The sequence below is a fragment of the Chlamydomonas reinhardtii genome, chromosome 12, assembly GCF_000002595.2.
Source record: "Chlamydomonas reinhardtii strain CC-503 cw92 mt+ chromosome 12, whole genome shotgun sequence".
NCBI classification, from domain to species: domain Eukaryota; kingdom Viridiplantae; phylum Chlorophyta; class Chlorophyceae; order Chlamydomonadales; family Chlamydomonadaceae; genus Chlamydomonas; species Chlamydomonas reinhardtii.
This window is the reverse complement of record NC_057015.1, coordinates 6,485,313-6,507,622: the sequence shown is the minus strand read 5'-3', so window position 1 is coordinate 6,507,622 and position 22,310 is coordinate 6,485,313. Positions and strand designations below refer to the sequence as shown.

At 62.3% G+C, this 22,310-nt stretch overlaps 5 protein-coding genes across 5 annotated transcripts; 3 read left to right on the top strand and 2 right to left on the bottom strand.

The window, feature by feature from the left end:
* The first annotated feature begins 335 nt into the window (after positions 1-335).
* CHLRE_12g538600v5 (uncharacterized protein) lies at positions 336-3,961 on the top strand. Its single transcript, XM_043068698.1, has 7 exons — positions 336-820; positions 1,213-1,326; positions 1,596-1,670; positions 1,803-1,841; positions 2,055-2,460; positions 2,570-2,664; positions 2,960-3,961. The coding sequence occupies exons 1-7, from the start codon at positions 629-631 to the stop codon at positions 3,647-3,649; spliced, it is 1,611 nt and encodes a 536-aa protein (XP_042918793.1). The 5' UTR covers positions 336-628; the 3' UTR covers positions 3,650-3,961.
* A 16-nt stretch (positions 3,962-3,977) lies between these two features.
* Positions 3,978-8,615, bottom strand: CHLRE_12g538550v5 (uncharacterized protein). The gene is made up of 5 exons (XM_043068697.1): positions 8,077-8,615; positions 7,741-7,843; positions 7,047-7,462; positions 6,784-6,897; positions 3,978-6,664 (listed from the first exon to the last, which is right to left on the bottom strand). The coding sequence occupies exons 1-5, from the start codon at positions 8,077-8,079 to the stop codon at positions 4,622-4,624; spliced, it is 2,679 nt and encodes an 892-aa protein (XP_042918792.1). The 5' UTR covers positions 8,080-8,615; the 3' UTR covers positions 3,978-4,621.
* A 2,458-nt stretch (positions 8,616-11,073) lies between these two features.
* Positions 11,074-16,095, bottom strand: CHLRE_12g538500v5 (uncharacterized protein). Its single transcript, XM_043068696.1, has 10 exons — positions 15,947-16,095; positions 15,757-15,878; positions 15,560-15,687; positions 15,326-15,480; positions 15,134-15,222; positions 14,596-14,963; positions 14,328-14,386; positions 12,643-13,313; positions 12,007-12,267; positions 11,074-11,779 (listed from the first exon to the last, which is right to left on the bottom strand). The coding sequence occupies exons 1-10, from the start codon at positions 16,050-16,052 to the stop codon at positions 11,564-11,566; spliced, it is 2,175 nt and encodes a 724-aa protein (XP_042918791.1). The 5' UTR covers positions 16,053-16,095; the 3' UTR covers positions 11,074-11,563.
* A 110-nt stretch (positions 16,096-16,205) lies between these two features.
* On the top strand, positions 16,206-18,040 carry CHLRE_12g538492v5 (uncharacterized protein). Its single transcript, XM_043068695.1, has 3 exons — positions 16,206-16,434; positions 16,556-16,656; positions 16,842-18,040. The coding sequence occupies exons 1-3, from the start codon at positions 16,256-16,258 to the stop codon at positions 16,859-16,861; spliced, it is 300 nt and encodes a 99-aa protein (XP_042918790.1). The 5' UTR covers positions 16,206-16,255; the 3' UTR covers positions 16,862-18,040.
* A 270-nt stretch (positions 18,041-18,310) lies between these two features.
* CHLRE_12g538450v5 (uncharacterized protein) lies at positions 18,311-22,116 on the top strand. The gene is made up of 7 exons (XM_001692804.2): positions 18,311-18,584; positions 18,728-18,841; positions 19,021-19,247; positions 19,560-19,752; positions 19,975-20,081; positions 20,385-20,506; positions 20,775-22,116. Exons 1-7 carry the CDS (start codon positions 18,479-18,481, stop codon positions 21,055-21,057), a joined length of 1,152 nt encoding a protein of 383 aa, XP_001692856.1. The 5' UTR covers positions 18,311-18,478; the 3' UTR covers positions 21,058-22,116.
* The last annotated feature ends 194 nt before the right edge of the window (positions 22,117-22,310 follow it).

Here is a 22,310-nt window from a genome sequence, read left to right as displayed (position 1 = left end):
AAGCTGAATAATGGGTGCGCTCTAAGATGACTGTACCGCCCTTCCTTTAATGAGCTCATGATCCCCACACGGCTGCAGGGCCGCCTGGTGCCGCATAATGGAGTCCGGGGAAGGACCTCAATCAGGGAAGGTCCTCCCCTGACCTCAATTGCCGTAGGTGTGGTGGGTGCCACGGCCGCGGGAGTGCAAGGCAGGCAATTCTGCCGCCCCTGGGTCCCAGCCACGAACTGACGGGTCTACCTGCGTTGGGTCGCATGGCCACCTGGCCCCAATCAGCCACGACGCCGGTCACACGCCATTCTTGCACATAGCTGCATGTAGCATATGGAAAGCGTGGCGTATTGATCGGCAGGGGTTTCTGTCATTTTGTTGCTTTCCTTCTGTCACCTGTCATCCCCGATCAGAAACCCCAGGAAGTTAGTGTCTCTTATCACGTCCTCGCCCCGTATACCCCGCTTTCCGATTCTCTATCCTACATCGTCCCACTAAAGCTACCCAAGCCGTGCCTGAGCGAGCAAACAGCAGCCCTCCCATGCCACACTGACCAAGCACGCGCTGTAGCTGCGTGCGGCAGGGCCCCATACGCACATCCCACAACCAGCCAAAACCGCCACACTCATCGACATACATGACCCGCCGCGCCACGCCGCGCCTGCGTCGTGTGTACGCGGCCCGCGGCCTGCTGGGCGCGCTGGCCTCGCTCAGCGGCCTCGCGCTGGTGCTGCTGCACACGCTGCCGGCCCTGGGTCAGGACCTGGTGCTGGTGGGCGGCAGCGTGGGCTGCATCGATAAGGTGCCGGGCCCGCCGTCCAACCTCAAGGTGCGGCTGCAGCACGCAGGCCAGCAGCCCCAGCAGGGGTCCGTCGGCCGGGTGCGCGCTTATAAACGTTCGCGTTGGGGCTTGAAGGCGTCTTGAGGGCTCACTTCGCACTTTGGGAGTCAGTGGCCAGTGCATATGCCCATGAGCAATTTGCTTATGGAATGGACATTGACTTCTGAAGTGTGGAGTAAGCCTGAAGCGCCGTGCTGCTCTGGCACGAAAGCCAATCCCCAAACACCCAAAGTCGGAGGGTGGTTCTGCCAGTAGGGGCGCTACAGGATGTGTGTCTGTGTGCGGGACTGGGGGGCGTTGTTGCGCAATCGATCATCGTGGCAGCCTTCACACATGAAGCCCGCTCCGTGGCCCAACCCCAAACATGGGCTTCCCCGCAGGCCACTGCCAAGGACGGCAAGGTGCTGCTGGCATGGGAGCCCCCGGCCGACGGCGCGTGTGTGTCGCAGTACATTGTCAACGTCATGGACGCCGCGCTGCCTGCCAGCCTGCAGGTGGGCAACAGGGCATGGTGTGTGTGCCGGCGGAGGGAAAGCGCAGGAAGCGGCGCTAGTGGCGGCTTATGCCTAGGCCCCTGGGTCGCGGATAGTAAGGGGCGTCGGAAATGCGGCAGCGTTGTCCAGAGTCTCCGGATGGAGGTTAGGGCGGGTCGTATTGCACTGTGGCGCTCAAGGCCGCGTAGTACAAGAAAACCTCACTTGACATAAGCCTCGCGCCACACACACAACACAAACACCACCGCCCTGGACCTCCATCCTCAAAGAGCACCAGCACCAGTGCTCGGTCCGCGGTGGTGGAGGGCCTGATGAATGGCCGCACCTACGCCTTCGCAGTTCAGGTGCGTGCCCTATTGCCTGACAACCATCAGGAGGGCCGGGTTCGTGGCTGTCTCACGATCAGGAACAGGCGGTGGGCCATTTCCCTGTTGTTGAATGTTGGCATCATCTGCTGTGTGGCATTGTCCCCACAGGCCTATGCCAGCAAGTACCTGGGCGGCGGCACTGCCAAGGTGGGGGGAGGGGCATTACGAGTTGATGACACAAGAGCTTCGCTCGCACACCCTCACGATGCCTGCCTGTTATCCTCGCTGCCCCGCCCTCACTGCCGCACTTCTCCCATCTCAGTTCTTCGGGTCTCGGGCCCATAGCTCCCTTGGGGTTGGCACCAAGCCACTAACATCTCCCCCCCCCTCTTTCGGCCCTGCCTAACCCACTCCGTGCAGGTCCTGGCCACGCCCTCCGACCGCTGCGATCCCTCCGTCGCGCCCGGCAACCCCACCAACCTGCGCGTGCAGGGCCTGGACAACGCCGCGCGTGTGTGCTGGGACGGCGTGGGCAATGACGCCTGCGTGGACGAATGGCGCCTGTCCGCAGTGCTGGTCAGCGGGCCCGCCTTCCGTGATGCCAACGGCGGCAGCAGCGGCGCGCAGCAGAAGATCTCCAAGGGAGCCTGCGCCAATGTGACTGGGCTGGTAAACGACGCCAAGTACAAGTTCAGCGTGCAGGGCTACTCCAAGGCGCGCGGGCAGGGCGCGGCGGGGGCGGTGACGGCGCAGGTGGGCGCCCTGTCGGCCGCCTCCAACGGCTGGGTGTGCAACTCCATGGACGGCTGCCATCCCGACCGCCCCGGTGAGGAGCCGGGTGGGCACAACGTGGGGGGAAGGGGTAACCGGTACCAAGGGCACCGTTCTTAGAAGTGTTACATGTAGGCATCACTACAGTACAATGCCCCCCACAGGCCTGTGCTCCTCTGGCGGCGGCTGTGACGCCGTCAAGCGCATGGGCCAGTGCTACGCGCCCGCCATGCAGGACGTGGACTGGGTGCAGAAGCAGGTGTGTGCGTGCATGTGTACATGTGTGTGTGTGTGTGTGTGTTTGGGTGTGGCATGCGGGCCTGTGGGGGCTGTGAGGCCACGGGCGCCCTTGTACAAGGTGTTGCACGTAACGCGCTTGGGTACGGGGCCTCCACCGGCACGGCATTGCTGTACTGCTGGCGACCGCGCCTACTACTGGATGCACATCGCTACGAAGGCCTGGCGCGCACAACATGAGCTTCCACTCCTCCCCCACGCTCCTCCCCACTGTCCCTTCCCACCCTCCGCCCTCCTCCCTCACCTCCCCACTGCAGGTGACCCAGTGGTGCTCCAGCACCTGCGACTGCAAGCTCACAGCCGCACAGGGCGGCAGCCTCATGGGGGGCAGCCTCATGGGGGGCCTGGGCGGCCGCGGCCTTGGAGCCCTGGCCGGCAGCGGCAGCGGTGGCGCGGGCGGCGGCGCAGGCAACGGTGCTTTGCTGGCTGCCCTCACGTCCGCAGCACCCGGTGGCGGTGCCGGCGGTGGGTCCAGCTCCATGCCTCCATTGGGCGGCTTGGGCGCTTTCCTTGGGGCTGCTGGTGGCTCGGGTGGCGTCACCGCGGCCGGCGTGCCATACGGTCAGGAGCTGTCCAATCTACTGGGCGGTACCTTGTTCCCAGGAGGAGGAGTCCCTGGCAGCGCGGGTGGCGGCGGCGGTGGCGCGTCAGCCGCCGCCGCCATTCCAGCCCTATTCAACCCAGCCTCAGGCATCTTCGGCGGCGGCGGCGGCGGGGGTGGAGCTGGTGCTGCCGGTGGTGGCGGCGGCGGGGTGCCGGCGGGCGGCACGCTGCTGTCGGACCTGCAGGACACGCGCACGGGACAGTTCGTGACGGGCGTGGCCAACGGGCTGGTGCAGAGCGGCGTGGTTGGCGACGCAGTGGGCAAGATGACGTCGCAGTATGTCAACAACATGTTGCAGTCGCGACTGGGGCTGTCGGGATCAGGTGGAGGTTCCGGCCAGTGACATACAGTTCACAGTGTGGGCTGAGGTGGATGATTCCTGCGTGCTGGCCCACCTGAGGCTACGATCCGTCATCTGACTAGAAGTTGCAGGTAAAGCGCAGTTGTGATATTGGAGCTTTGATGCGCTATTAGTGATTTGATGTTACTGTGACAAGCAGCTGGCCGTGTGATTAGTTCGCAACCCGTCGCAACCGGCATTTGCATTGACTACCCAGCATTTCTCCCTCCAACTGCTGCGCTGTGTACTGACGGTATCTGGATATGGCTGTGGTCGGCTTGATGCAGAAGGGCAGGGCGGTCGCTTAACTCATCAAGGAGTGGTCTTGTTGGGACAGTTCGTCTTACATTGTTTGCGGGTAACCCACTCGGCAAAGAGCCATTCGACCCGTGCAGGGCCTGCGCCACGGTGCGCCCCATCCGGCCCATTTCAAAGGCATCACGCGCATCTGTTCATTTAAGGGGAGTTGCAGCCAATGCTCCCAGTCGTGCCACATGCCTATCTCTTCTTGCCTCGCCTCCTCCTACTACTAATCTTCCAAAACTTCATAGTGATACAAGACGACGGATCGGTGAGCCTGTCGCCAAATAAAGATATTATGGACGGATACCGTAGCGACGCGCATTGCGGAAAAACGCTGGAGCAACAAATGCAAGCTGGTGCCAGATGCGATGGGCTCCGCATCCAGGAGATGAATCAAAGTCTATGCAGCTGCAGCTGCCCCTATACTACCACGGCAATCCAAGTCATGAAAGCCAACCTCTCATTACTGTACCGCCACCTGCTGGACTACCCACACATCCACACTAGACCAATACACACACCAAGAACCCCGCTCGTCATAGAAAAACAACTAATTTTTGCTTGGAAGCATAATTGCATGTCGCTTAAGCCCAGCCCAGCCAGCATCGCTGCCCCTCGGTTGTTCGGTTTCAGACACGTAAGAGTTCTTTGTCCTGCAGCAAACACCCTCGTTCAGAATGCAACGGCTGCAGAGGGTTTGCCAAGGTCCAGGACCGGCAGCAGCGCTGCCACGCCTCCAGGGTTGTTGCCGCCGCCGCCCATCTGCCCTGCGCCCTTGGCCGCTGCCAGAGCTGCCAGTGCAGCCGCCTCGAAATCCGCATTGTTACCGCCGCCGCCGCCAGCCCGCCGTGCCAGAAGCGCGCTCAGCAGCTCCTTGGCCTGGGCCTCGCTCAGGCCCGCGCCACGGCCGGCCACCGCCTGCGACATGCCGCCGTTGTTACCGCCTGCAAAGTAGCCCTGCTGGCTGCTCCTGCGGCCCTGCTCCCGTTGCTGCTGCTGCTGCTGCTGCTGCAAGTAGCCACCATCGTAGCCGCCACGGGCCGGGCCACCACGGGCCGCAGCTGCCGCCGCGGTGCTGCCGTCCAGGGCAACCAGCCGCAGTTGCGGTGCTGCTGAGTAGCCGCTGCCGCTCAGGCGCCGCTGGCCACCACCTTGCTGCTGTTGCTGCTGTTGGTGGTGCTGGGCCTGTTGGTGCTGGTGCTGCTGTTGTTGTTGGTGGTAATGGTGGTGCACAAGCATGGCCCGCTGCTGCAGGTCGCGCATCAGCAGGCCGCCCATGGCGCCCTGCAGCCCGCGCTCCTGCTGCTGCTGCTGTTGGTGCTCTTGCCACTGCTGCTCCTGCTGGCCACCGCGCGAGGGGCCGTGCTGCTGCTGCTGCAGCGCCGCAGCCGCCGCAATGGTCTCCATCAGAGAGCGGCCGGCCGCGCCCGCACCAGCGGGAGTTGCAGACTGAGCAGCCATCTGCGCCCGGCGGCGCTGCTGCTGCTGCTGCTGCTGCTGCTGGGCCATGAGCATGCCTGCCTCCTCCACCGCCGCCTGGCGCTGCGCCGCTGCCAGCTGGCGCGCTGCGGCTGCCTGGCGCTGCTGTTGCTGCTGCATTGCCGCCGCCCGCAGCGCCTTGTCCTGCTCCTGCTGCTGTTGCTGCAGCAGCATGTGGGTCAGCAGAACCTGCTGCTGCAGGCCAGCCTGCGACGTCACCTGCACGCGCCGCGCCGGCTCCACGGCCCAGGTGTCTGCCGCGGGCGGCGGTGTCACGCGCATGCGCTTGACGGGATGCATCTCGGGACCGGCGCTCACCGACTCAACCTCAGCGTCCGTGAAGACACGCGGGCTGCGCTGCTCCGCCGCAGCCGTGCGGCATGCCTCCCACGCATCCGCGCCGGCGCGATTCGCGGCACCATGCAGGGAGGAGCCGCCGGGGCTCAGTGCAGAGCCCGTGGCCGGCTGCTGACCAAGCTGCATCATCGTCACACTGTCTGCTTGCAGCAGCGATGACGGGGGTGTGCGCAGCGGAGAGCGCGCGGGACCCGAAGGCACCTGCCGCGCCTCGGCCACAGCGCTGCCGCCTGCGCCGCCGCGGCCCGAGGCCACAGCCGGCGCGCCGTCGAGCGCATGCGCGGGCGGCGCAAACGTGGAGTCGGAGCGCGGGCTTCCGGGGCTGGCGCCGCGCTGCGGCGAGGCGGGCGGCTCCTGCTGACCCGGCTTTGCTGCCATGGCCTCCCGGCTGGGCGACATCGGCGGGCTGCGGTTCTGAGTGTGCTGCTGCTGCCTCACTCGCTCGCCCAGGAGCGCCTGCAGCTTGCGGATGGTGTCAATGTCCAGCTGCCGCACGGGCGTGGTGAGCAGCCGCTGCACGGCCTCCAGGTCAGCCGAGGCGCCCGCCTGCCGCAGCAGCTCCGACAGATTGCCGTCGCTCATGCCGCCAGGCGCCGCGGCCTGCTCGTGCTGCTCCACCTCCGGCCCCGCGGCCTGTGCCAGCGTCTGCGGCACAGGCGCCGGGTCGCGGACGTGCAGCAGGTTGGGCGATAGCGCGGGCGACAGCGAGGGCGAGGCCAGGGGCGAGGGCGTCTGCTGCATGTGCGCCGGCAGCGGCGGCTTTGACAGTATCTGCACCTGCTGCGACTGCGTCTGCTGGGGCTGGTTCTGCTGCAGGCCCTCGCGGCCGCGATGCGTGATGACCACGTGCCGCGTGGAGTTCTTGTTCGCCAGGCCGCTCTGCAAGACGGGGCGTGAGCAGGACGTCAAGTCAAGATGAGCTCGCATCAATCCACCAAACAAACAAGTCGCCGCATCGAAAGTAAGCACGGAAGATACCCTGCACTTTGCACACTTACGAAGTAGCTCCAGTCGGGGAAGCGCGCGTGCCTGTGGTAGTACATGCCGCAGCGGTTGCACACCAGCTTCTTCTCAATGCGGCGCCACTGAGGGGCCTCCACCACGCCGCAGTACTGCGAAGTGTACGACAGGCCAGGTGACGTCAGGTACAGCGGAAAGGAACAGATGACCACTGACCACGAAGCCAGAAAATCTCGCAAAAGTTGAACATCAGCAAAACCTGTACAACATATGCCATCATGGCCGCGAATCCCAGACTTACGGGGTTTTCGCAAGGCCCTCCCGGGATAAGGGGCTTGGAGGAAGGCTTGCTTGGAGGGCTGAGGGGTCGCACGTCGACGCTCTCCAGCTTGCCACGAGCCTCGGACATCGCTGAATCCGCTGGCCGTTTCAACTGAAGTTGCTGGGTTTGAGGCCGAAACGTGACAGCGGGCGGGAGTGCAGCGGGAACCGGCAGTGTGGGCGGTCGAGTCACGATCACTGGCTGAGTTGGCCGCCCCTGCTGGTGTAGAATGACTGGCGCCCGCTGCTGCTGAGGTTGGTGCTGTAATTGCGTTTGGACCTGGAGTGGCAGCTGCAGGCGCAGTCCACCGGGCCCGACCGCGGTCTGTTGCTGCTGCTTCGCCGCATGTGCGGCCAGGACTTGCACGAGGTGCTGGTAGTTTTGTAGGTAGCCACCTGCAGAGCAAAGCATCAGGTAATCAGTTAGCGATGGAACAGGCTCCAAAAAGGAGCCTTCAGGCGCAGAAGGGGCGCACACGTTATCGTAGAGCGAGGAAGTGCGAACCCCAGAGACGTCGCGAAAAACCGTTCACGCGCCACAGTGAATCGCAAAGAGTAGCAATGAAGGTGACAGACGCAGGAATCTGGGATTGTATGATGAATTTCGCGTCTTGGGCCGCTGGCATAACCGTTTCCGCTTTGTGCCGCCCCAGAAGAAGGCGAGCCCAACTCACCTCCGGTTACGGCCGAGTGCACCCCAGTGCTGTCCACTAACGCCAATCTTTGATTAGATTGCAGTTCCTCCGCGCAAACCGCGGCTAGCGCCTCCAGAGCGCCCTGCGAACAGTCGGCCGCACAACACCGGTTGTCAAATCTCCGTGTACTGTTCGCAAGCTCGCGCAGCGCCTCGACTCCTGTTGAGCCTGCCAGCTCGCAGTATACTGCAGCTGCTTCGCCACACCCTCTCAGCCGGCTCAGCCCGGCGTCAAGACACCAGGCCCGTACGTGGCTTGTCGCATTCGCACCTCCCGTTTGTCATTCCCTCAGCTCGAGTCCGCAGCGCAGCTTACCATAGCTCTGCTGCGCAGCGTCGGAGGGTTATACGAGGCCCGCGTGCGGGGTCCGCGCACCGCCGGGTCGGACGGGCTCTGCTGACGCAGGCTGCGCAAGGCTCGCTGTCCAGCAGGAAAACGCTAGCTGCCACAAAATGACTTTGATATCGCTGCTGACAAGTGCTCTGGGCTAGGTCTCTGGTTGGTGCGCCACAAATGATCCTTCGGAGCTTTATGTGAGAATGCTGTTGGTGTGGATGCAAGCTATGTTTGTAAGGCGTTGCAGTATAGTGTATATGTAGCTGGTTTGTGCCAGGCGGCCGCCAAGCTCGGAAGTATGCCCCTGCGGGTCGTCAAGATTGGACTCAGCGGGTAGCACTGATGCCCGGTCTCAGCCACTGGTTTCCAGCCCTATCGCCACCTTAAATGTGTACTACAGGCTTTGTGTTTCAAAGCTGGATGCGGTCAGGTTTGAGGTGGCGACCTGTCGAGCGTGGGCGCAGGGCGTTGCGTCCTGCTCAACCTGAAAGCGCACCTTCCGACCTACTGCAAACTATTGGACATCTTCATATGTGTGCTGCTAATCTCTGCACAAACAACCATGTGGTGTAACTCTGGTGACGTCGTTGAGCCAAAACCGACTGTCTTGATTACGCCCACACGCGCGCAATTTTCCTTACCACTAGCAACATTAAAACATAGCAAATGCTATCAGTCACAGACTCCAGTTCAGTTGGCAGACGGGCACACGGTCAGTCTTCCTTGTCTACTCGTTGGCATGCACTTGCGCCGGCTAAACAAATAGTGCAAAACCTGTTACAAGCACAGTGTCCAGCGTGCAACCAAACTATGTCGGCAGGACCTCCGACTCGCTCGGCTCTGAACACGTTCGCGCGCCTCCCCGGACGAAGCTGCTGCAAGGGGCCCCATCAAAGACTATTGAAGGCTTTCTAGACATACTGCAAACATGGACTTCGCATACCGTGTAAAGTTCCAGCTTCGGGTCAGCCGGTCACCTGACTGCCGGCTCGCGATGACGTGACGTAATTTTAATGATCGCAAGTGACTGTCAGGGCGGGCCCGCGTGGGCCCCACGCGAAAGGAATCCTTGTGTCAATACACTACCCATTATTCATACTGCAGCAGTACTCTTGCCAGCTTGCACAGTTTAGCTGCATCTAAGAATGGTTCTTGTCACCCGCGTCACACACCGTCACGACCCGTTTTAGCCTGTGTTTAGCACATAACGAATGTCCTGCCATACCTTGTCGCGTAACGTGTTGCATTCCCCGTCTCCCGTCGTTGAGATGATCTTGGCGGGCGTCAGCACACTTCCGCCACCCAGGCCCCTGGCTGGCAGGGTCGTATTCTACATGGTGATGGCGTAAGGCGGGGTATCGCTATTTACTCGATTGGCATCAACGCAGGTTAGTCAAGCTCAGCGGTAAACGGCACAATCCACTGACGTGCACCGGTGCGTGTAAATACAATATGGTAGTTGCCCCCGTGTGCCAGCCAGGGCATGTGCTTCGCTGCTGAGAGCGCGCGAGAGCTAGATGGGCCCCCAAAGTTTAGGGTCCTCCGTCCCGGGGTCCCCAAGGCTTTCGTCTCCGCGCCCAGAACGCCCAAACAAACGCTCTACCCAATAGCACAAGCACTATCACACATCAGCATGCATATACTAGGGTATTTGCAGAACGTTTGGCCTCTGGAATGTGCCGGCATGTTCGTCCACATCACCATCCAAGTCACGTAGCGCTCTACCTGCGCGTTTCTCTTAGATATCGTGGAGACTGTGTGAGCTGACGCTAATCCGTAATGACCAAGGCTGACGCTAATCCGTGACGGCCAAGAATTGGTGTGGGTCGGGGCGACCAGGCTGCTGCCGGCCATCGATGCTGGCGACTGCGTCACGTTGATCCCGGGATGCTTCACATCATCCCGGGAGAAATCCCGACCACAATCTTTCGGCACACAATCCCGAACATTGTATGGACGAGCGCAATTGCAAGCTTAAGCGCACACCAGGGCAGTCCCACAGTAGGGTCGGTGGTCGGCCATGTACACATACACATGTGTGGCGTGGCTGCCAGTCAAGATGTGCTTCCAGCTGATGAACTGGAGGTATACAATTGTAGAGCTCGCCGAGAGCATGCGATTGACACCTACGTCGCTAAAAGCTAAGGGGTATGAGTGGGCTTTGAGGGGGTGTACAGTGGGGGCGTCCGGGAGGTCCGGAGGGGGCGTCGTGAGGTTGGGGTCCATGGGGCCGTATGGGGCCCAAACACTGTTTTGTTCGTACCCCCCCCCCTTCCCCCGCAACATACCCCCACAACCCACACCACGTTATAAGGCACAACGCGGCTACAGAGCGCCCTGCGAAAAGTCGGCCGCACAACACCGGTTGTCAAATCTCCGTGTACTGTTCGCAAACTCGCGCAGCGCCTCGACTCCTGTTGAGCCTGCTAGCTCGCAGTATACTGCAGCTGCTGCCCACACCCTCTCAGCCGGGTCAGCCCGGCGTCAAGACACCAGGCCCGTACGTGGCTTGTCGCATTCGCACCTCCCGTTTGTCATGCCCTCGGCTCGAGTCCGCAGCGCAGCTCACCAAAGCTATGCTGTGCATCGTCGGGTCAGGCGGGGTCTGCTGACGCAGGCCGCGCAGGCGCGCAAGTCTTGCTGCCCAAACGCTTGCTGCAACGATGCTCAAACGACTTTGGTGCCGCTGACAAGTGCTCTGGGCTAACCGGCTAGGCCTCTGGTTGGTGCGCCATGCCGTGTCGGCAACCGCGAAGCAACTGCCAAGCTGAACTCCTGAACTACCGCCGACTGCCGCGCGCGCAGACCGTGCGCAGCTTTGCCCCGGGCCGGGCAGCCTCCATCACGGCGTAAGCCGCGGCCGTGTTTGCGGCATTGAACCGCTGCGCCGAGGAGCTGCTGCTGCCAATCACCGCGTCAAAGCCCAGCCGCAGCGCGTCGCGCTTGCCGTCCTTGCCGCCCCCGGCTGCTACGCTGTACCTTGTCGAGATCGTCCCGGTCTGTGGGTACGGCTGACCGCCCTCGTTTGCAATGGCATTGTTTAGCAGGTTGTCAAGGCCCCAGTACAGGCCGAGAAGCCTCCTTCACCTGGGAAGGCAGTGCCGTGCTCCAGCTTAGATTTAGCACCATTTTGAATGAACCTATGACTTGCAGACCACGCTTGCAGACTGTCTTACATGAATTCTGCATCCAGACACATTTTGTCACTCTACCGCACGGCCAACGAGGCAGATTTCTGCCCCTTTCTTCCGTCCTGTTCCACACTAGCATGCTCCCTCGCGCACGCCATCACGCCAGGACTGCCGGAACCTGCCGACCCTGCCCCAATCTTGCCCTGGAGCTTGGGACAGCCGGGACCGGAAGCTGGATTGGTAACATCCCAACGCACATGCATCTTCCCTGCATACCTGCAAAGCCCATGACCTAGGTCCACCCCGCCAATTGCTTGCCACGCTAACCAACGAACTCAGTCATCGTCATCAAGGAAGCTGTCCAGGTCTTCGTCGTCATCGCTGCCCTGCGGTCCGTCCGCCAGCATGGCATCGAACTTGGCCTCGCCGTCCTCGTCCTCCGACCCCGACTCGTCCTCATCGTCCTCGTCATCCTCGTCATCTGACACGGGTGCGGGCGCGAAGGGGTCCTCGGCCGCGGGCTCCTCCTCCAGGTCGTCCACGTACTCCACCTGCAGGCGATGAGTATAGTTGTTTACAATGCATTGCTAGAAGCGTAGCGCATTTCCACATTCGTGACGGAGAAGGGGCGGGTCTGTACGAAACATGGGGAAGTACAAACATTCCCTCCCGCATGCTCGCAAGCGCCACACGCCGCCTCCTACCGCCGCCATTCAAGCCTTTCCGTGCCGCTCTACCCCCACCCCATGTCCGACACCTGAACCTGTCTCGGTCTCACCTCTGGCCCTGGCCGCTCCGGCCCCGCTGCCGCCTTGTCCGTCCGCGTGTGGTGTAGCACAAGCCCCAGCCGCCCGTACAGGCGCAGCAGCGGGTCGTGCAGCCGCACGCGCGAGTCAATGGCCTGGAACAGGCTGGTGAGCGCCGGCTGCACGCCGGGCGCCGACATGAGGTAGGCGGTGTGGTGGTGCAGCACGGCCCGGATCCAGGGCACCAGCTGCACCGCGCGGTTGGGCTTGGACACGAGCCGGTCCACGGCAGCCTGCAGGAGAGGCAGCGGCAGCGGGTGGGTTGCGGTTAGTATGGGTCGGCCAATGCTATGAATACAGTCAAGGAGGCTCTGCCGCGCTTCCAAGGCGCGTCTGCTGCGAGCCGGGTGAACGGCTGGGTCGTAGCGGAGGCGCATGGAGTTGGCACAGCCGACTGCACCAGTGCATTGTCGTACCTCAGCAACTACTCGGCAAGCACATAAAATCTGGCGCAGGAGTACCGTCTCCATCCATTCATATTAATGGTAAAATCACTGCCCCTCTGCGCCACCGCCCCTGCCACAACCTCGCCCTTGCTAAAACTCCCGCCCGGCCAACATCTCATCTTCCCCTGACCGCCAGCCCCGCACGCCCTGAGACGAACGCACTTTGAGGAACAGCGCCGCGTCCATGGGCACGATGCGCGCCACGGTGTTGGCGATGACGGTGGTGCTGCTGGTGGCCAGGCAGCGCTCCAGCAGCGCGCGGTCGTTGCTGCGGATGGCCTGCGTCAGCAGCACCGACAGCGAGTCCGCCTTGGCGCTGCCGCCAGGCATGGACGACGCCGCGCCGGCGGCGCCGCTGGTGCCCGCCTCCTCCGCCGCAGCGCCCGCCGTCCCCAGTGACCGCGCCTCCAGCGCCGCCACGCGCTCCCCGAGCGGCACGTCGCCCTCCGGCAGGTCCGGCACCTCCTCCTCCTCCACTCCCGCTGCTGCTGCTGTGCTCATGTCCTCGTCGTCCTCGGCGCCGCGTTTCCGGCCCGAGGCAGCCGCCGCCTCCGCTGCCGCGCGAGACAGCACCGGCGCGCCGATGTTGTCAGTGCCCAGCAGCGTCACGCTCGCGCCGCTGGTGGGCGCCTGCTTTGGCCGCGGCTGCACAGACTTGTCCTGCGCGCCGGGCGCGGACGCCGCCGCCGCCGCGCCCTTCTGGTTGGCCTGCAGCAGCACGCCGCCGACGGGGCGGAGGGACACCACAACGTCGGCGCCCGCTTCTAAGGGCACGGCCAGTGTCTCAAACGCGGGCTTCGCCGACGTCCCCCGCGCGACCAGCAGCGACGGACCTGTGAGGAGGATGCAAGGGCGGCGGAAGGTTACAACGGAGACGGATACGTGCAGTGTCAGGATGGTGGTGGGTCAAGTGTGTATTCGTAACTGTCGCGGAGAACCTCAGCGGTAGCCGGGACGTGCAACCCAGCCCCGCACCGCGTTCAGCGCGGTACTGTTGCACCCAAGAAACATCCTCCCGAACCAATGTAGAGTCCGCAAGGGAAAAGAGAAGGTGCGTGCATCCTATGTGACAGGGTCCCCTACGGCGGACTGGTAATGAGTAGGATGTAGTGGAGAACCTCAGCGGTAACCGGGATGTAACAGCCCAGCCCCGCACCGCGTTCAACTCGGTTATGTAGCACCGTAAAAACGTCCTTCCAGCCGATTGGCACGCCCAGAAGGGAAGACTAATGGCGCCATTAACATGATTAGGGACTGTTGCGGAGAACCTCAGCGGTAGCCGGGACGTGCAACCCAGCCCCGCACCGCGTTCAACTCGATTATCTTGCACCCAAGAAACATCCTCCCGGACCAATATAGAGTCCGCGAGGGAAAAGAGAAGGCGCATGCATGCCGCGTGCCAGCGGCCCTCCAGGACATGAGCCTTCACATATGTACTATGTAGTGGAGAACCTCAGCGGTAGCCGGGATGTACAGCCCAGCCCCGCACCGCGTTCAACTCAGTTCTCTAGCACCGTAAAAACGTCCTTCCAGCCGATTGGCACGCCCAGAAGGGAAGACTAATGGCGCCATGCAAGCACGTTTGTGAATAGATTGTGGTGGAGAACCTCAGCGGTAGCCGGGACGTGCAACCCAGCCCCGCACCGCGTTCAACTCGGTTATCTTGCACCCAAGAAACATCCTCCCGGACCAATGTAGAGCCCGCAAGGGAAAAGAGAGGCGCATACGGCAACCGTGCACCTGTGCCATTTGCCTACAAACCGCTTGTGTGGCAAACTCTGCTCCGCATGCCCATCACATGCACCCGCCCTGCACCCCCGAAAGGAGCCCCAAACCAACCCACTCACCGGAAGGCCCTGGTTGGAATTGCACTCCTAGAATCTCTTCATCCTTGCCCGCATGTGACCTGTGGAGATGAACGTGCAAACGCATCGCAGGCTCAGCACCGGTAGATGAGGACTGTTGCCACGATACCGAGCTCGCCATTCCAGCTGCATCCCCTTTGCGGATGCGCGCATGACACCCGCAACCGCCACAGAGTCCCAAGCAGCACTCGCCCCAACGTCCTCTGTGCCCACCGCAGCGCCCGCCCTTCGCTACTCGCCATCCGCTTACCCCTTGGCGGCGCTGCCGTCGCCCACCCGCAGCCGCATCACCAGCTGACACGCCAGGCTGGCCCGGCTCCCGCCTGTAGCGTCCCCACCATCCGCGTCGCCGCCGCCCGCCGAGTCGCGGTGGCAAACCCACACGTATGCCTCGCCGCCCTCCGACACCGCGCCCACGCTGAACGTTTCCCCCTCCGACACGCACGCCGCGTCCACGGCCACCGCCGGCTCCTCCAGGCTGAGCGTGGTGACGGCCGGGTGCTGCTTTTTGGACTTCTTGGCGGGCGGCACGTCCCACACCGCCACGTGCCGCTCGCCTGTCGCCGCGGAGATGGCGTGCGGCTGACCCGGCACAAAGGCCACGGCGCGCACTTCGGTCTGCGAGGATGGGTTGGGTAGGGTAGGCGGATGTTGCGGAACCGGCGCAAGCGGGGTAGTGGCTGCGGAGGCTGGGCCTGTGTTGGGACCATGGGCATGTACCATGCGACACGCGCGCAGCAGCTTGAGCAATCCCTGCATGGAATGACGGGGCCTGTGCGCGGACTCACCGGGTGCCCAGTGTACTTGGCCGCCCGCTCCTCCGAGGTCACGTCCCAAAGCTGCATGGTGGAACCGCCCCCGAAGACGTGCTTGCCATCTGTTGGGGCCGGCGGGCACGCGTTCGGGGTTTAGCAGGTGCTGGGTTACATGCGAGCCTGTGACGGGGGAGGGGAGCCGCGCCAGGCACCCCTGGGGCTCACCTGGCGCCAGGGCGATGGCCGTAATCGGGTACTTGCTCGCCTCGAACCGCTTCTTCACCGCGCCATCCTCCACGCCGACCGACACCAGCGAGCAGTTGGCTCCAGTTGCAAGGATAACGCCCTGACCGGCCGAGAAAACCAGCGATTTGACGCCCCTGCGGCGGCGCCGGCAGCATGTTGCGATTTAGGGAGGTCCAGAGGGGACCGGCGCGCCCCACAGTGCCCAAAACTTACCCTTGGACAGCGTCCACTGCCTTCCATTTAAGCTCGCCTAGCTGCACGTCATAGAACTTCACGTCGCCGGCGGCCGTCCCAACTGCGACACCGCGCACACCGACGGCCTGCTTCTTCTTCCCTTTCTCCTGCGCCAGAAACCATCATGATTGTGAGAGCCTGTCAACGTCGCGGTTACCCGGCCTGCAGAGGCGTACCTTGGTGACAACCCAGGCGATGCATGTGTTATTCTCCACCAAATGCCCGTTTGCAGCTGGCCCTCCATTTGCTTTCGCCGTATCTGACGGCCCTCCTAGCGACACCAAGAGCCGCCCAGAGCCTGCGCCGGCAGCAACCGAGTTTCAGCGCCAGCACAGGCTTTTTCCGAATAACACAGTTTTGCTGTACCTGTCTCATACACACGAATGCGTCCATCGGGCCCAGAAAGAGCGAACTGGTCCCCTCCCGGTGAAAAACTAGAAACCAGCCCGTGGCTTGCAGAGCCAGGCAGCATTTTCTATCAGCTTAAGAAATTGACAGCTCATGTACGCGTTTATAATGGAGAAAGTTATGTCAAGGAGACACTGACTGGTCGGCGCGGTGCGAATGGGGAACCAGAGCATCGCAGCGGCTCGCTGCCAAGCTGTAAGTCAACTCCCACGTATCTAATGTGCTCTTATCATATCAAAGTCACAACCGTAGGGACTCTCACAAGCCATGTCTGCAGTTGCGTTGCGGGGTGCATGCCTGCTTTTCCGCACCCAAACAGCTACTAGCGGAGCTGCCAGAGCAACTCTCGCTTGCGGCAGCCTCCTGAATGGAGGCCCTCGGCTGGGGCGAGGGGGGGCGGGCCCTGGCGTCAGGGAGTTCGGCACGGACAGCCAGGCCTGCCACGGGTGTGTGCGCCGCAGAGCGCGGATAGAGGCACGCTTGAATGTGCAAGACGCTATAGCTAATTACCACTTGCACCCAAGTCGCAGCGTCGTACACCCTGTCACCGCCACGTGACGCTGACAGGCTGCTGGCAAGGCCAACGTCGGCGGCTGTAGCTGACACGGAAGCCCTGGCACGCAACCGGCTTCATGCGTGGACCTGCTTGAATCTATGGCACTCAGCCGGTGCGTTGCGCTATGAGTTTATGCGCAAGCGCATGGTATTCCGGAGGTGCCCACGACATCGCAGCGTGCCGGCGCGAGAGCCAAATCAACGCCTGGGCGCTGCTGCGGTCAGGTGCTGTTGCTGTTGTGCAGCCTTACTTTCATCCATTCTGTTCTGCGTCCTAATTCTCACATCATACACGTAGGTGACGACGAGGACTGCTAACACTGGCATAGCGGGCCACAGACCTAGACGTACCTGCGCAGCTTGAGCACGCCGGCCACACGGAACGCACGGTCTCAAAGCGCAGCGCCTGGCGCCGCTCCCGCGGAGTAATGTGCATCAGCGCATTAGAATCGCGTTCGCTGGGGATGTCGGTCATGGCGACGCTAGACTCTGTGCGGTTTAAGCGCGGCACCAGCTACTGGTGGCTCTAGTTTGTGCCGTGAGAGCCGCCCCACCCTGGTTGGCGCACGTGCTGTGCCGCCTTAGGGTGGCTCCACCGAGTCAAGAGGACGATCAGATGCAAAAGAGGCGGGGAACAGCGCAACGCAGGACGATGCAGGCAGACGGCTTGATTGTGACTGGTAGGATGTCGGCATGAGTGCCAAGTCTTGGATGCCGGCGCCAGGTTCTCTGGCAGCCAGCCGCACTTGAGCACAACCCCGGCTCGTGTGCTGGAGCGGAGCCGGTATTGGGAGAGTGGTTACAAAGGAGAAGGAAGGGTAGCGCTGGCTAGGAGTGTATCGTGGTGCAAAGCGACTGTCAGGCTGACTGACTGCCTCAGGCTGTGCTCGTGGCTGCAACAGTGCGGTCCCCTCTGTGCTATGTCAGGAGGCGAGGCACGAGGGCGCGACGGCCATTGCTGCCGGCGCCGGTAGTCAGTCTGGGTTGTCTAAGATGGGCGCATGCGGCATACTTGGTGCCCCTGATTCGGCATCACACGGCTGCTGACCAGTGCGGTTTGTTGCTGAGGACTGGCGCTGAGATTGACGTGGGCTTTGCAAGAAAGGAGGGCAACCTAGCAATGCGGCAGCTACGAGGGAGCATACCGTCACATTGTCTGAGGCACAGATACGGCTCCGTAGTCGGATAAGGATGGCGGCTGAGGACGGCAAGCTTGGTTTTGATGCCGTCATGCGGCAAGACCTTTGTGCAGCAGGGGTGGCTGGCTGTGCAGTGATCAGCTGGGCTTGGCATTCCGGCATCGGGTAGTTTGTTGCCGTCTCGCAGCAGCAGCGGGTGTGTTGGGTCCAGGCTAGTATGGGCTGGGGCACGGTAGTATGGGCTGAGGCAAGGTATTATGGGCTGAGGCAGGGTAGTATGGGCTGAGGCAGGGAAGCAAGGCCTGGCAAGGCCGTGCGCGCAGCACTAAGGTCCAGCATGCTGCAGGGGTCAAGACAGCCGAACGACCCAACTACCCGACCAGCTTTCATTAAGCTGCAGCTGTTGTGGAGAAAAGCAGATGCAGACAGACTACGATACTTTGATCGACGACTGGGCCTTACAACCGAAGGCCGATGCGAAGGATGAAGGGGCGGGAGGAAGGAAGCGGAAGGCGGTATTTGAGGGGGTGGGACGTGTGGCAGCTGATGGCAGCAGCTGATCGCGGCGCTGCAAGACCCGCAAACTGACGTCATTGGATATATCTTTCTGTGGTGCGTAAGATAACTAGTATCCCCTCAAATACCAATACTTTGCTACCAGCTCGAGAACTCCCGCCTTGAACTAAACTTTGTTCCGCCGTGCAGACTGGTCCGTCCTACTTTGCGATTAGGGCAAAGTTTTGAATATCAATGGTTTAAAAATACAATAAAGCGAGAGCTAGAACTCCAGGCAGAAATGGTCAAGGTCCTGTCGCCTCGCGCCCTGGAGGGCTTGAAGAACTATGTATACAAGCCAGGCGGCTACACATGGCTGGACCACGCGCATACTCCCTTTTGGAACTGTGAGATGCAGTCTGGCGGGCATCGGGAGGATCAGCATCCCGCCGTCACCCGCGGCGTTTTGATAGGGCCCTGCAATCTCCGTGACCCCTCACACCTAGATATCTCTGATTTAGCACTTAGCCTTGTGTGGCGCGCCTCACAGGGTTGACTGCCCAGCTGCCGATGTGGCTGGCGCCGAACCTCATCACGCTAGTGGGCCTCATAGTGACGTTCATCGCGTATGGCACTATGTGGTACTATCTCCCGGAGTACACAGGTGGGATGGGGATGCTGCAGCAGCCTGTGGGCCACGCCGTAGGGCTGCACGTGCAAGAGGCGGCACCGGGAGGGCCCTGCCACCGCGTGCGGGTTTTGCGCAGCCTGCCTTGTCGCATCCTTTCTCCCACCGTCGCCAATACCTCCCGCTGTCCCCCCCCCCAAAAAAAACATGACCAGGTGAGGGCCCGCGCTGGCCCTACTTCTTCGCGGGCGTGTCCATTCTGGTTTACACCAACCTGGACTGCATCGACGGCAAGCAGGCGCGGCGCACCGGCACCAGCAGTCCCCTGGGGCAGCTGTTCGACCACGGCTGCGACGCCGTCGCGCTGCACGTGATGCTGTCGCTGGTGCAGGCCTCGCTGGCGGAGCCGCCGTCCGTGTTCGCCAGCGTGGCGGCCATGTCGGTGGGTGAGGGGGGGGCACTGGGGCACTGCGGAACTAGGGAGAGGGAGGGGGAGGAGGATGGAGCGATGCAGCGCGCGGTGTTTGTTGGTGGGAGGCGGTGCCGAGGTGCTGCGTGTGCTGCACTGGGACGAGCTGGATGGAGCGGCCCAGTAAGATACGGTAGAACCCAAGCTGCGTCGCGTAGGAGTGGAATTCTCGTGTTGAGGGCCACAGGTGACCGGGGGCGCACCCACCGCATCCCAACATACCTCTCTTTCCCTCTCCCCCCCAATCCCACCCAACCCTCGCCACACACACTTGCAAATCCACAGGTGTATCTGCCCTGGTGGGTGAGCCACTGGGAGGAGTACCACACGGGCGTGCTCATGTACGGCGACGGCAACTTCGGCATCCTGGAGGCCAACTACGTACTGGCGCTGGTCACCTTCATCACCGGCACCTTCGGGCCGGCCATGTGGGACACGCCCATGCGCTCCATCGTGCCCGTGTTTCCGTGGGACACATGTGAGCGCGCGAGAGCACGTGGGCGGCAGGGCAGGCTCGCGTGGGATGGGGGCGTGGCGTGGCGGGAGGGCTGAAGCTGGGCGGTGAGCCATGCAGGTAGCGCCGGGAATACTACGTGCATTGTGACTCTTGGTACCGGTATGGCCTTGTACTCACTGCGCCTCAGCAGCTGACCCTGCCCTCTTCTCTCGCGCGTTTCCGTCGGCCCGGCCCGCCCCGCAGCTGTGAAGCACGCGTTCATCGTGTTCGCCATGTGCATCGCGCTCATCCAGAACTACGGCCAGCTGTACCGCGTGTTCTCACGGCACTGGACCATGCTGCCTGAGGCGGTGAGTGAGGGCGACCGCCGGGGCCGGACGGGTGCGGTGCTGTACGGTATGGTGTGGGGGTGGCGCTGTGTCAAGCGCTGTGTCAACGGCGCGCGGCCTGGGTCGCGACTCAACTTACGTGCGGCACAGGAGCGGTCGGTATAGCAGTAGGCACGTGCACCCACAGCAGCCGACCAGGCTTGACCGCGGCTCACCGCCTTGCGTATGCCAACCTGCCCAGTTCGCCTGCCCACCCGATTCACGCCCCCACCCGACTCACCCGCTCACACACGCCCCACTGCGTTCCCGCCCGCCTGCCCGCAGGAGCGCGGTCACAAGGAGCTGGGCAACGCCTCCCGGCTGACGCACCTGGCCTCGGGCGCGGCGCTCATCTTCCTGGGGGCCGTGTACCTGGCCGACAACAAGCTGCAGCCGGGGCAGGCCAGGTGGGAGACGCGCCGGCTCCCGCATCACGTGGGCGCGGCCTGGGGGTCTGGTGTCGTGGTGGGGCCTGGAGGCTGGGTGTGGGGGTCGCAGGGTTGGTTTTTGTCTGAGTTCGTGGCAGTTAGCCGGTTGACGGGGCCGTGAGTAGGACAATATCAATGCCTCAGTCCGCGGCCTGTCCGTACGCCTTATTGGCCCACCGCTCCCTGCCCACCGCTCATCGCCGACTGCCCACACACCCCACTACCACCACCACCACCACCACCACAGGCTGGCGGGGCTGCTGTACGGGCTGGTGTACGCCATCGTGGCCACGCAGCTCATCATGGACCACATGTGCAAGGAGCCCTTCAGGTCGCCGCTGCTGCCGCTGGCGGTGCTGACGGTGGCCGCCGCCAACAGCGTGCTGCAGCTGGTGGACGCGCGGGCCACGGCGGCCACGCTGGCGGGCGCCATGATTGTGTACTACCTGGTGTACGTCACGACCATTGTGGACCAGGTGTGTGCCTACCTGGGGATAAAGTGCCTCACCATCACGCCCAAGCGCGCGTGAGAGCGTGCAGGAGCGAGGGTGTGTGGGTGCTGCTCTAGGGGTTGGTGGGGTGGGGGCGTGGGAGGCCTGTTGGTGGTGCGGTGATGGGGGGCTGGGGTGGACGTGTGCGAGGATGCGGTATGCCCGGGCGTGTTATCGAAAACAAGGTGTGTTGTCGAATGCGGGCGTGCAAGATCTTTCGGATGAGAGCTCGTTTTATCTTCCAGGTGGGGCACTAGAGGTGACTAGCAGGACGTGCGAATCAAAGCGAGAGCGCTGAAATGGCATGTGGCTCTCGTCTACCGTAGCAACAGTGATGGTGGCCCCATGAAGGTGGCTATACATAAAGGGTATGCGCAGGCCGTCAGCCCCTGTCGCGCAGAGAAACGAGTGCAGAAATGGAAGATCTCTAAGAGCACGTAGAGGCTCGGACCTTGTGGACTAAGGGAATACTGGTTGTGTTGCCATGGACCATGTGCCAGAACGCAGTAAAGGGCAAACGGTAGACGGCTCAAGTGGTGGGTTCATGTGCGAACCTGTGATAACGTGGCGATGGTTGTGTTGGGTTGTGACATATTGAAGGCGCCGTGCCGCGGAACTTTGACGGGGAAGGTGCTACGACACGGTTTGGGCATCGGCCAACTTCTCATCATTGAGGTCCAAGCCCCACTGCCGTGTTGGCTTGCCCCTTCCCCCGAAGGGGGAGGGGCAATAGCCATTGCGGTCGCATCGAGCTCGCCGCGGGGGGCCCTCCCGGTTATTCCAGTTTTGACTTGAGTTATAACCTTGAAACCCGAGCGCAGCGAAATTTGTCGTGCAAATAATGCGCCTTTCTATGTATGTATTGCAAAGCGTAACATTATGAAAACGCAAGCCCTATGCCTTAGCGGGGTAAACGCACAAGCGCAGCGTTTGCATTAGAGCTCCAGCGCAACATACAATATATCACAAATTGTATCGATAATCAAGGCTCACGGCACGGAAGGACGCAAGACGGAGGAATCGGCGCGTTGGAGGATCCCGGAAATTGCGCGCGAAAGCGCGAGGCGCAAAAGGTTGGCGCTATCTGTTTTAGTTTCCCCGTAATGACGAATGCCGCGTTCTGTATTCTGCTCGCACATCACCCGGCACATCGGCGTTACTCTCGCCCGCTTCTCGCTGGCTTCCACGCCCTGAGTCCGTGCCCCCGCTGAGTCCGAGCCCCCATCCCCGCTCACTTACCCACCCCCATCCCGCGGCGCCCTGAGCTACCGAAGGCAATATCATATCATGAC

Excerpts from the sequence above, each read along its gene's own strand:
- CHLRE_12g538600v5 (XM_043068698.1), top strand. The coding sequence starts at position 629 with ATGACCCGCCGCGCCACGCCGCGCCTGCGTCGTGTGTACGCGGCCCGC. Across the intron at positions 821-1,212 it reads GCCCGCCGTCCAACCTCAAG|GCCACTGCCAAGGACGGCAA; the intron begins GTGCGGCTGCAG and ends GCTTCCCCGCAG. Across the intron at positions 2,461-2,569 it reads CTGCCATCCCGACCGCCCCG|GCCTGTGCTCCTCTGGCGGC; the intron begins GTGAGGAGCCGG and ends TGCCCCCCACAG.
- CHLRE_12g538550v5 (XM_043068697.1), bottom strand. Across the intron at positions 7,463-7,740 it reads GCACTCGGCCGTAACCGGAG|GTGGCTACCTACAAAACTAC; the intron begins GTGAGTTGGGCT and ends TTTGCTCTGCAG. Across the intron at positions 6,898-7,046 it reads GAGGGCCTTGCGAAAACCCC|TACTGCGGCGTGGTGGAGGC; the intron begins GTAAGTCTGGGA and ends TACACTTCGCAG.
- CHLRE_12g538500v5 (XM_043068696.1), bottom strand. The coding sequence starts at position 16,052 with ATGCTGCCTGGCTCTGCAAGCCACGGGCTGGTTTCTAGTTTTTCACCG. Across the intron at positions 14,964-15,133 it reads CCAAGTACACTGGGCACCCG|ACCGAAGTGCGCGCCGTGGC; the intron begins GTGAGTCCGCGC and ends CCATCCTCGCAG. Across the intron at positions 14,387-14,595 it reads GACGGCAGCGCCGCCAAGGG|GTCACATGCGGGCAAGGATG; the intron begins GTAAGCGGATGG and ends TCATCTCCACAG.
- CHLRE_12g538492v5 (XM_043068695.1), top strand. The coding sequence starts at position 16,256 with ATGTCTGCAGTTGCGTTGCGGGGTGCATGCCTGCTTTTCCGCACCCAA. Across the intron at positions 16,435-16,555 it reads GACAGCCAGGCCTGCCACGG|GCTGCTGGCAAGGCCAACGT; the intron begins GTGTGTGCGCCG and ends TGACGCTGACAG. Across the intron at positions 16,657-16,841 it reads GAATCTATGGCACTCAGCCG|GTGACGACGAGGACTGCTAA; the intron begins GTGCGTTGCGCT and ends TCATACACGTAG.
- CHLRE_12g538450v5 (XM_001692804.2), top strand. The coding sequence starts at position 18,479 with ATGGTCAAGGTCCTGTCGCCTCGCGCCCTGGAGGGCTTGAAGAACTAT. Across the intron at positions 19,753-19,974 it reads CGTGTTTCCGTGGGACACAT|CTGTGAAGCACGCGTTCATC; the intron begins GTGAGCGCGCGA and ends CCCGCCCCGCAG. Across the intron at positions 20,507-20,774 it reads CTGCAGCCGGGGCAGGCCAG|GCTGGCGGGGCTGCTGTACG; the intron begins GTGGGAGACGCG and ends CCACCACCACAG.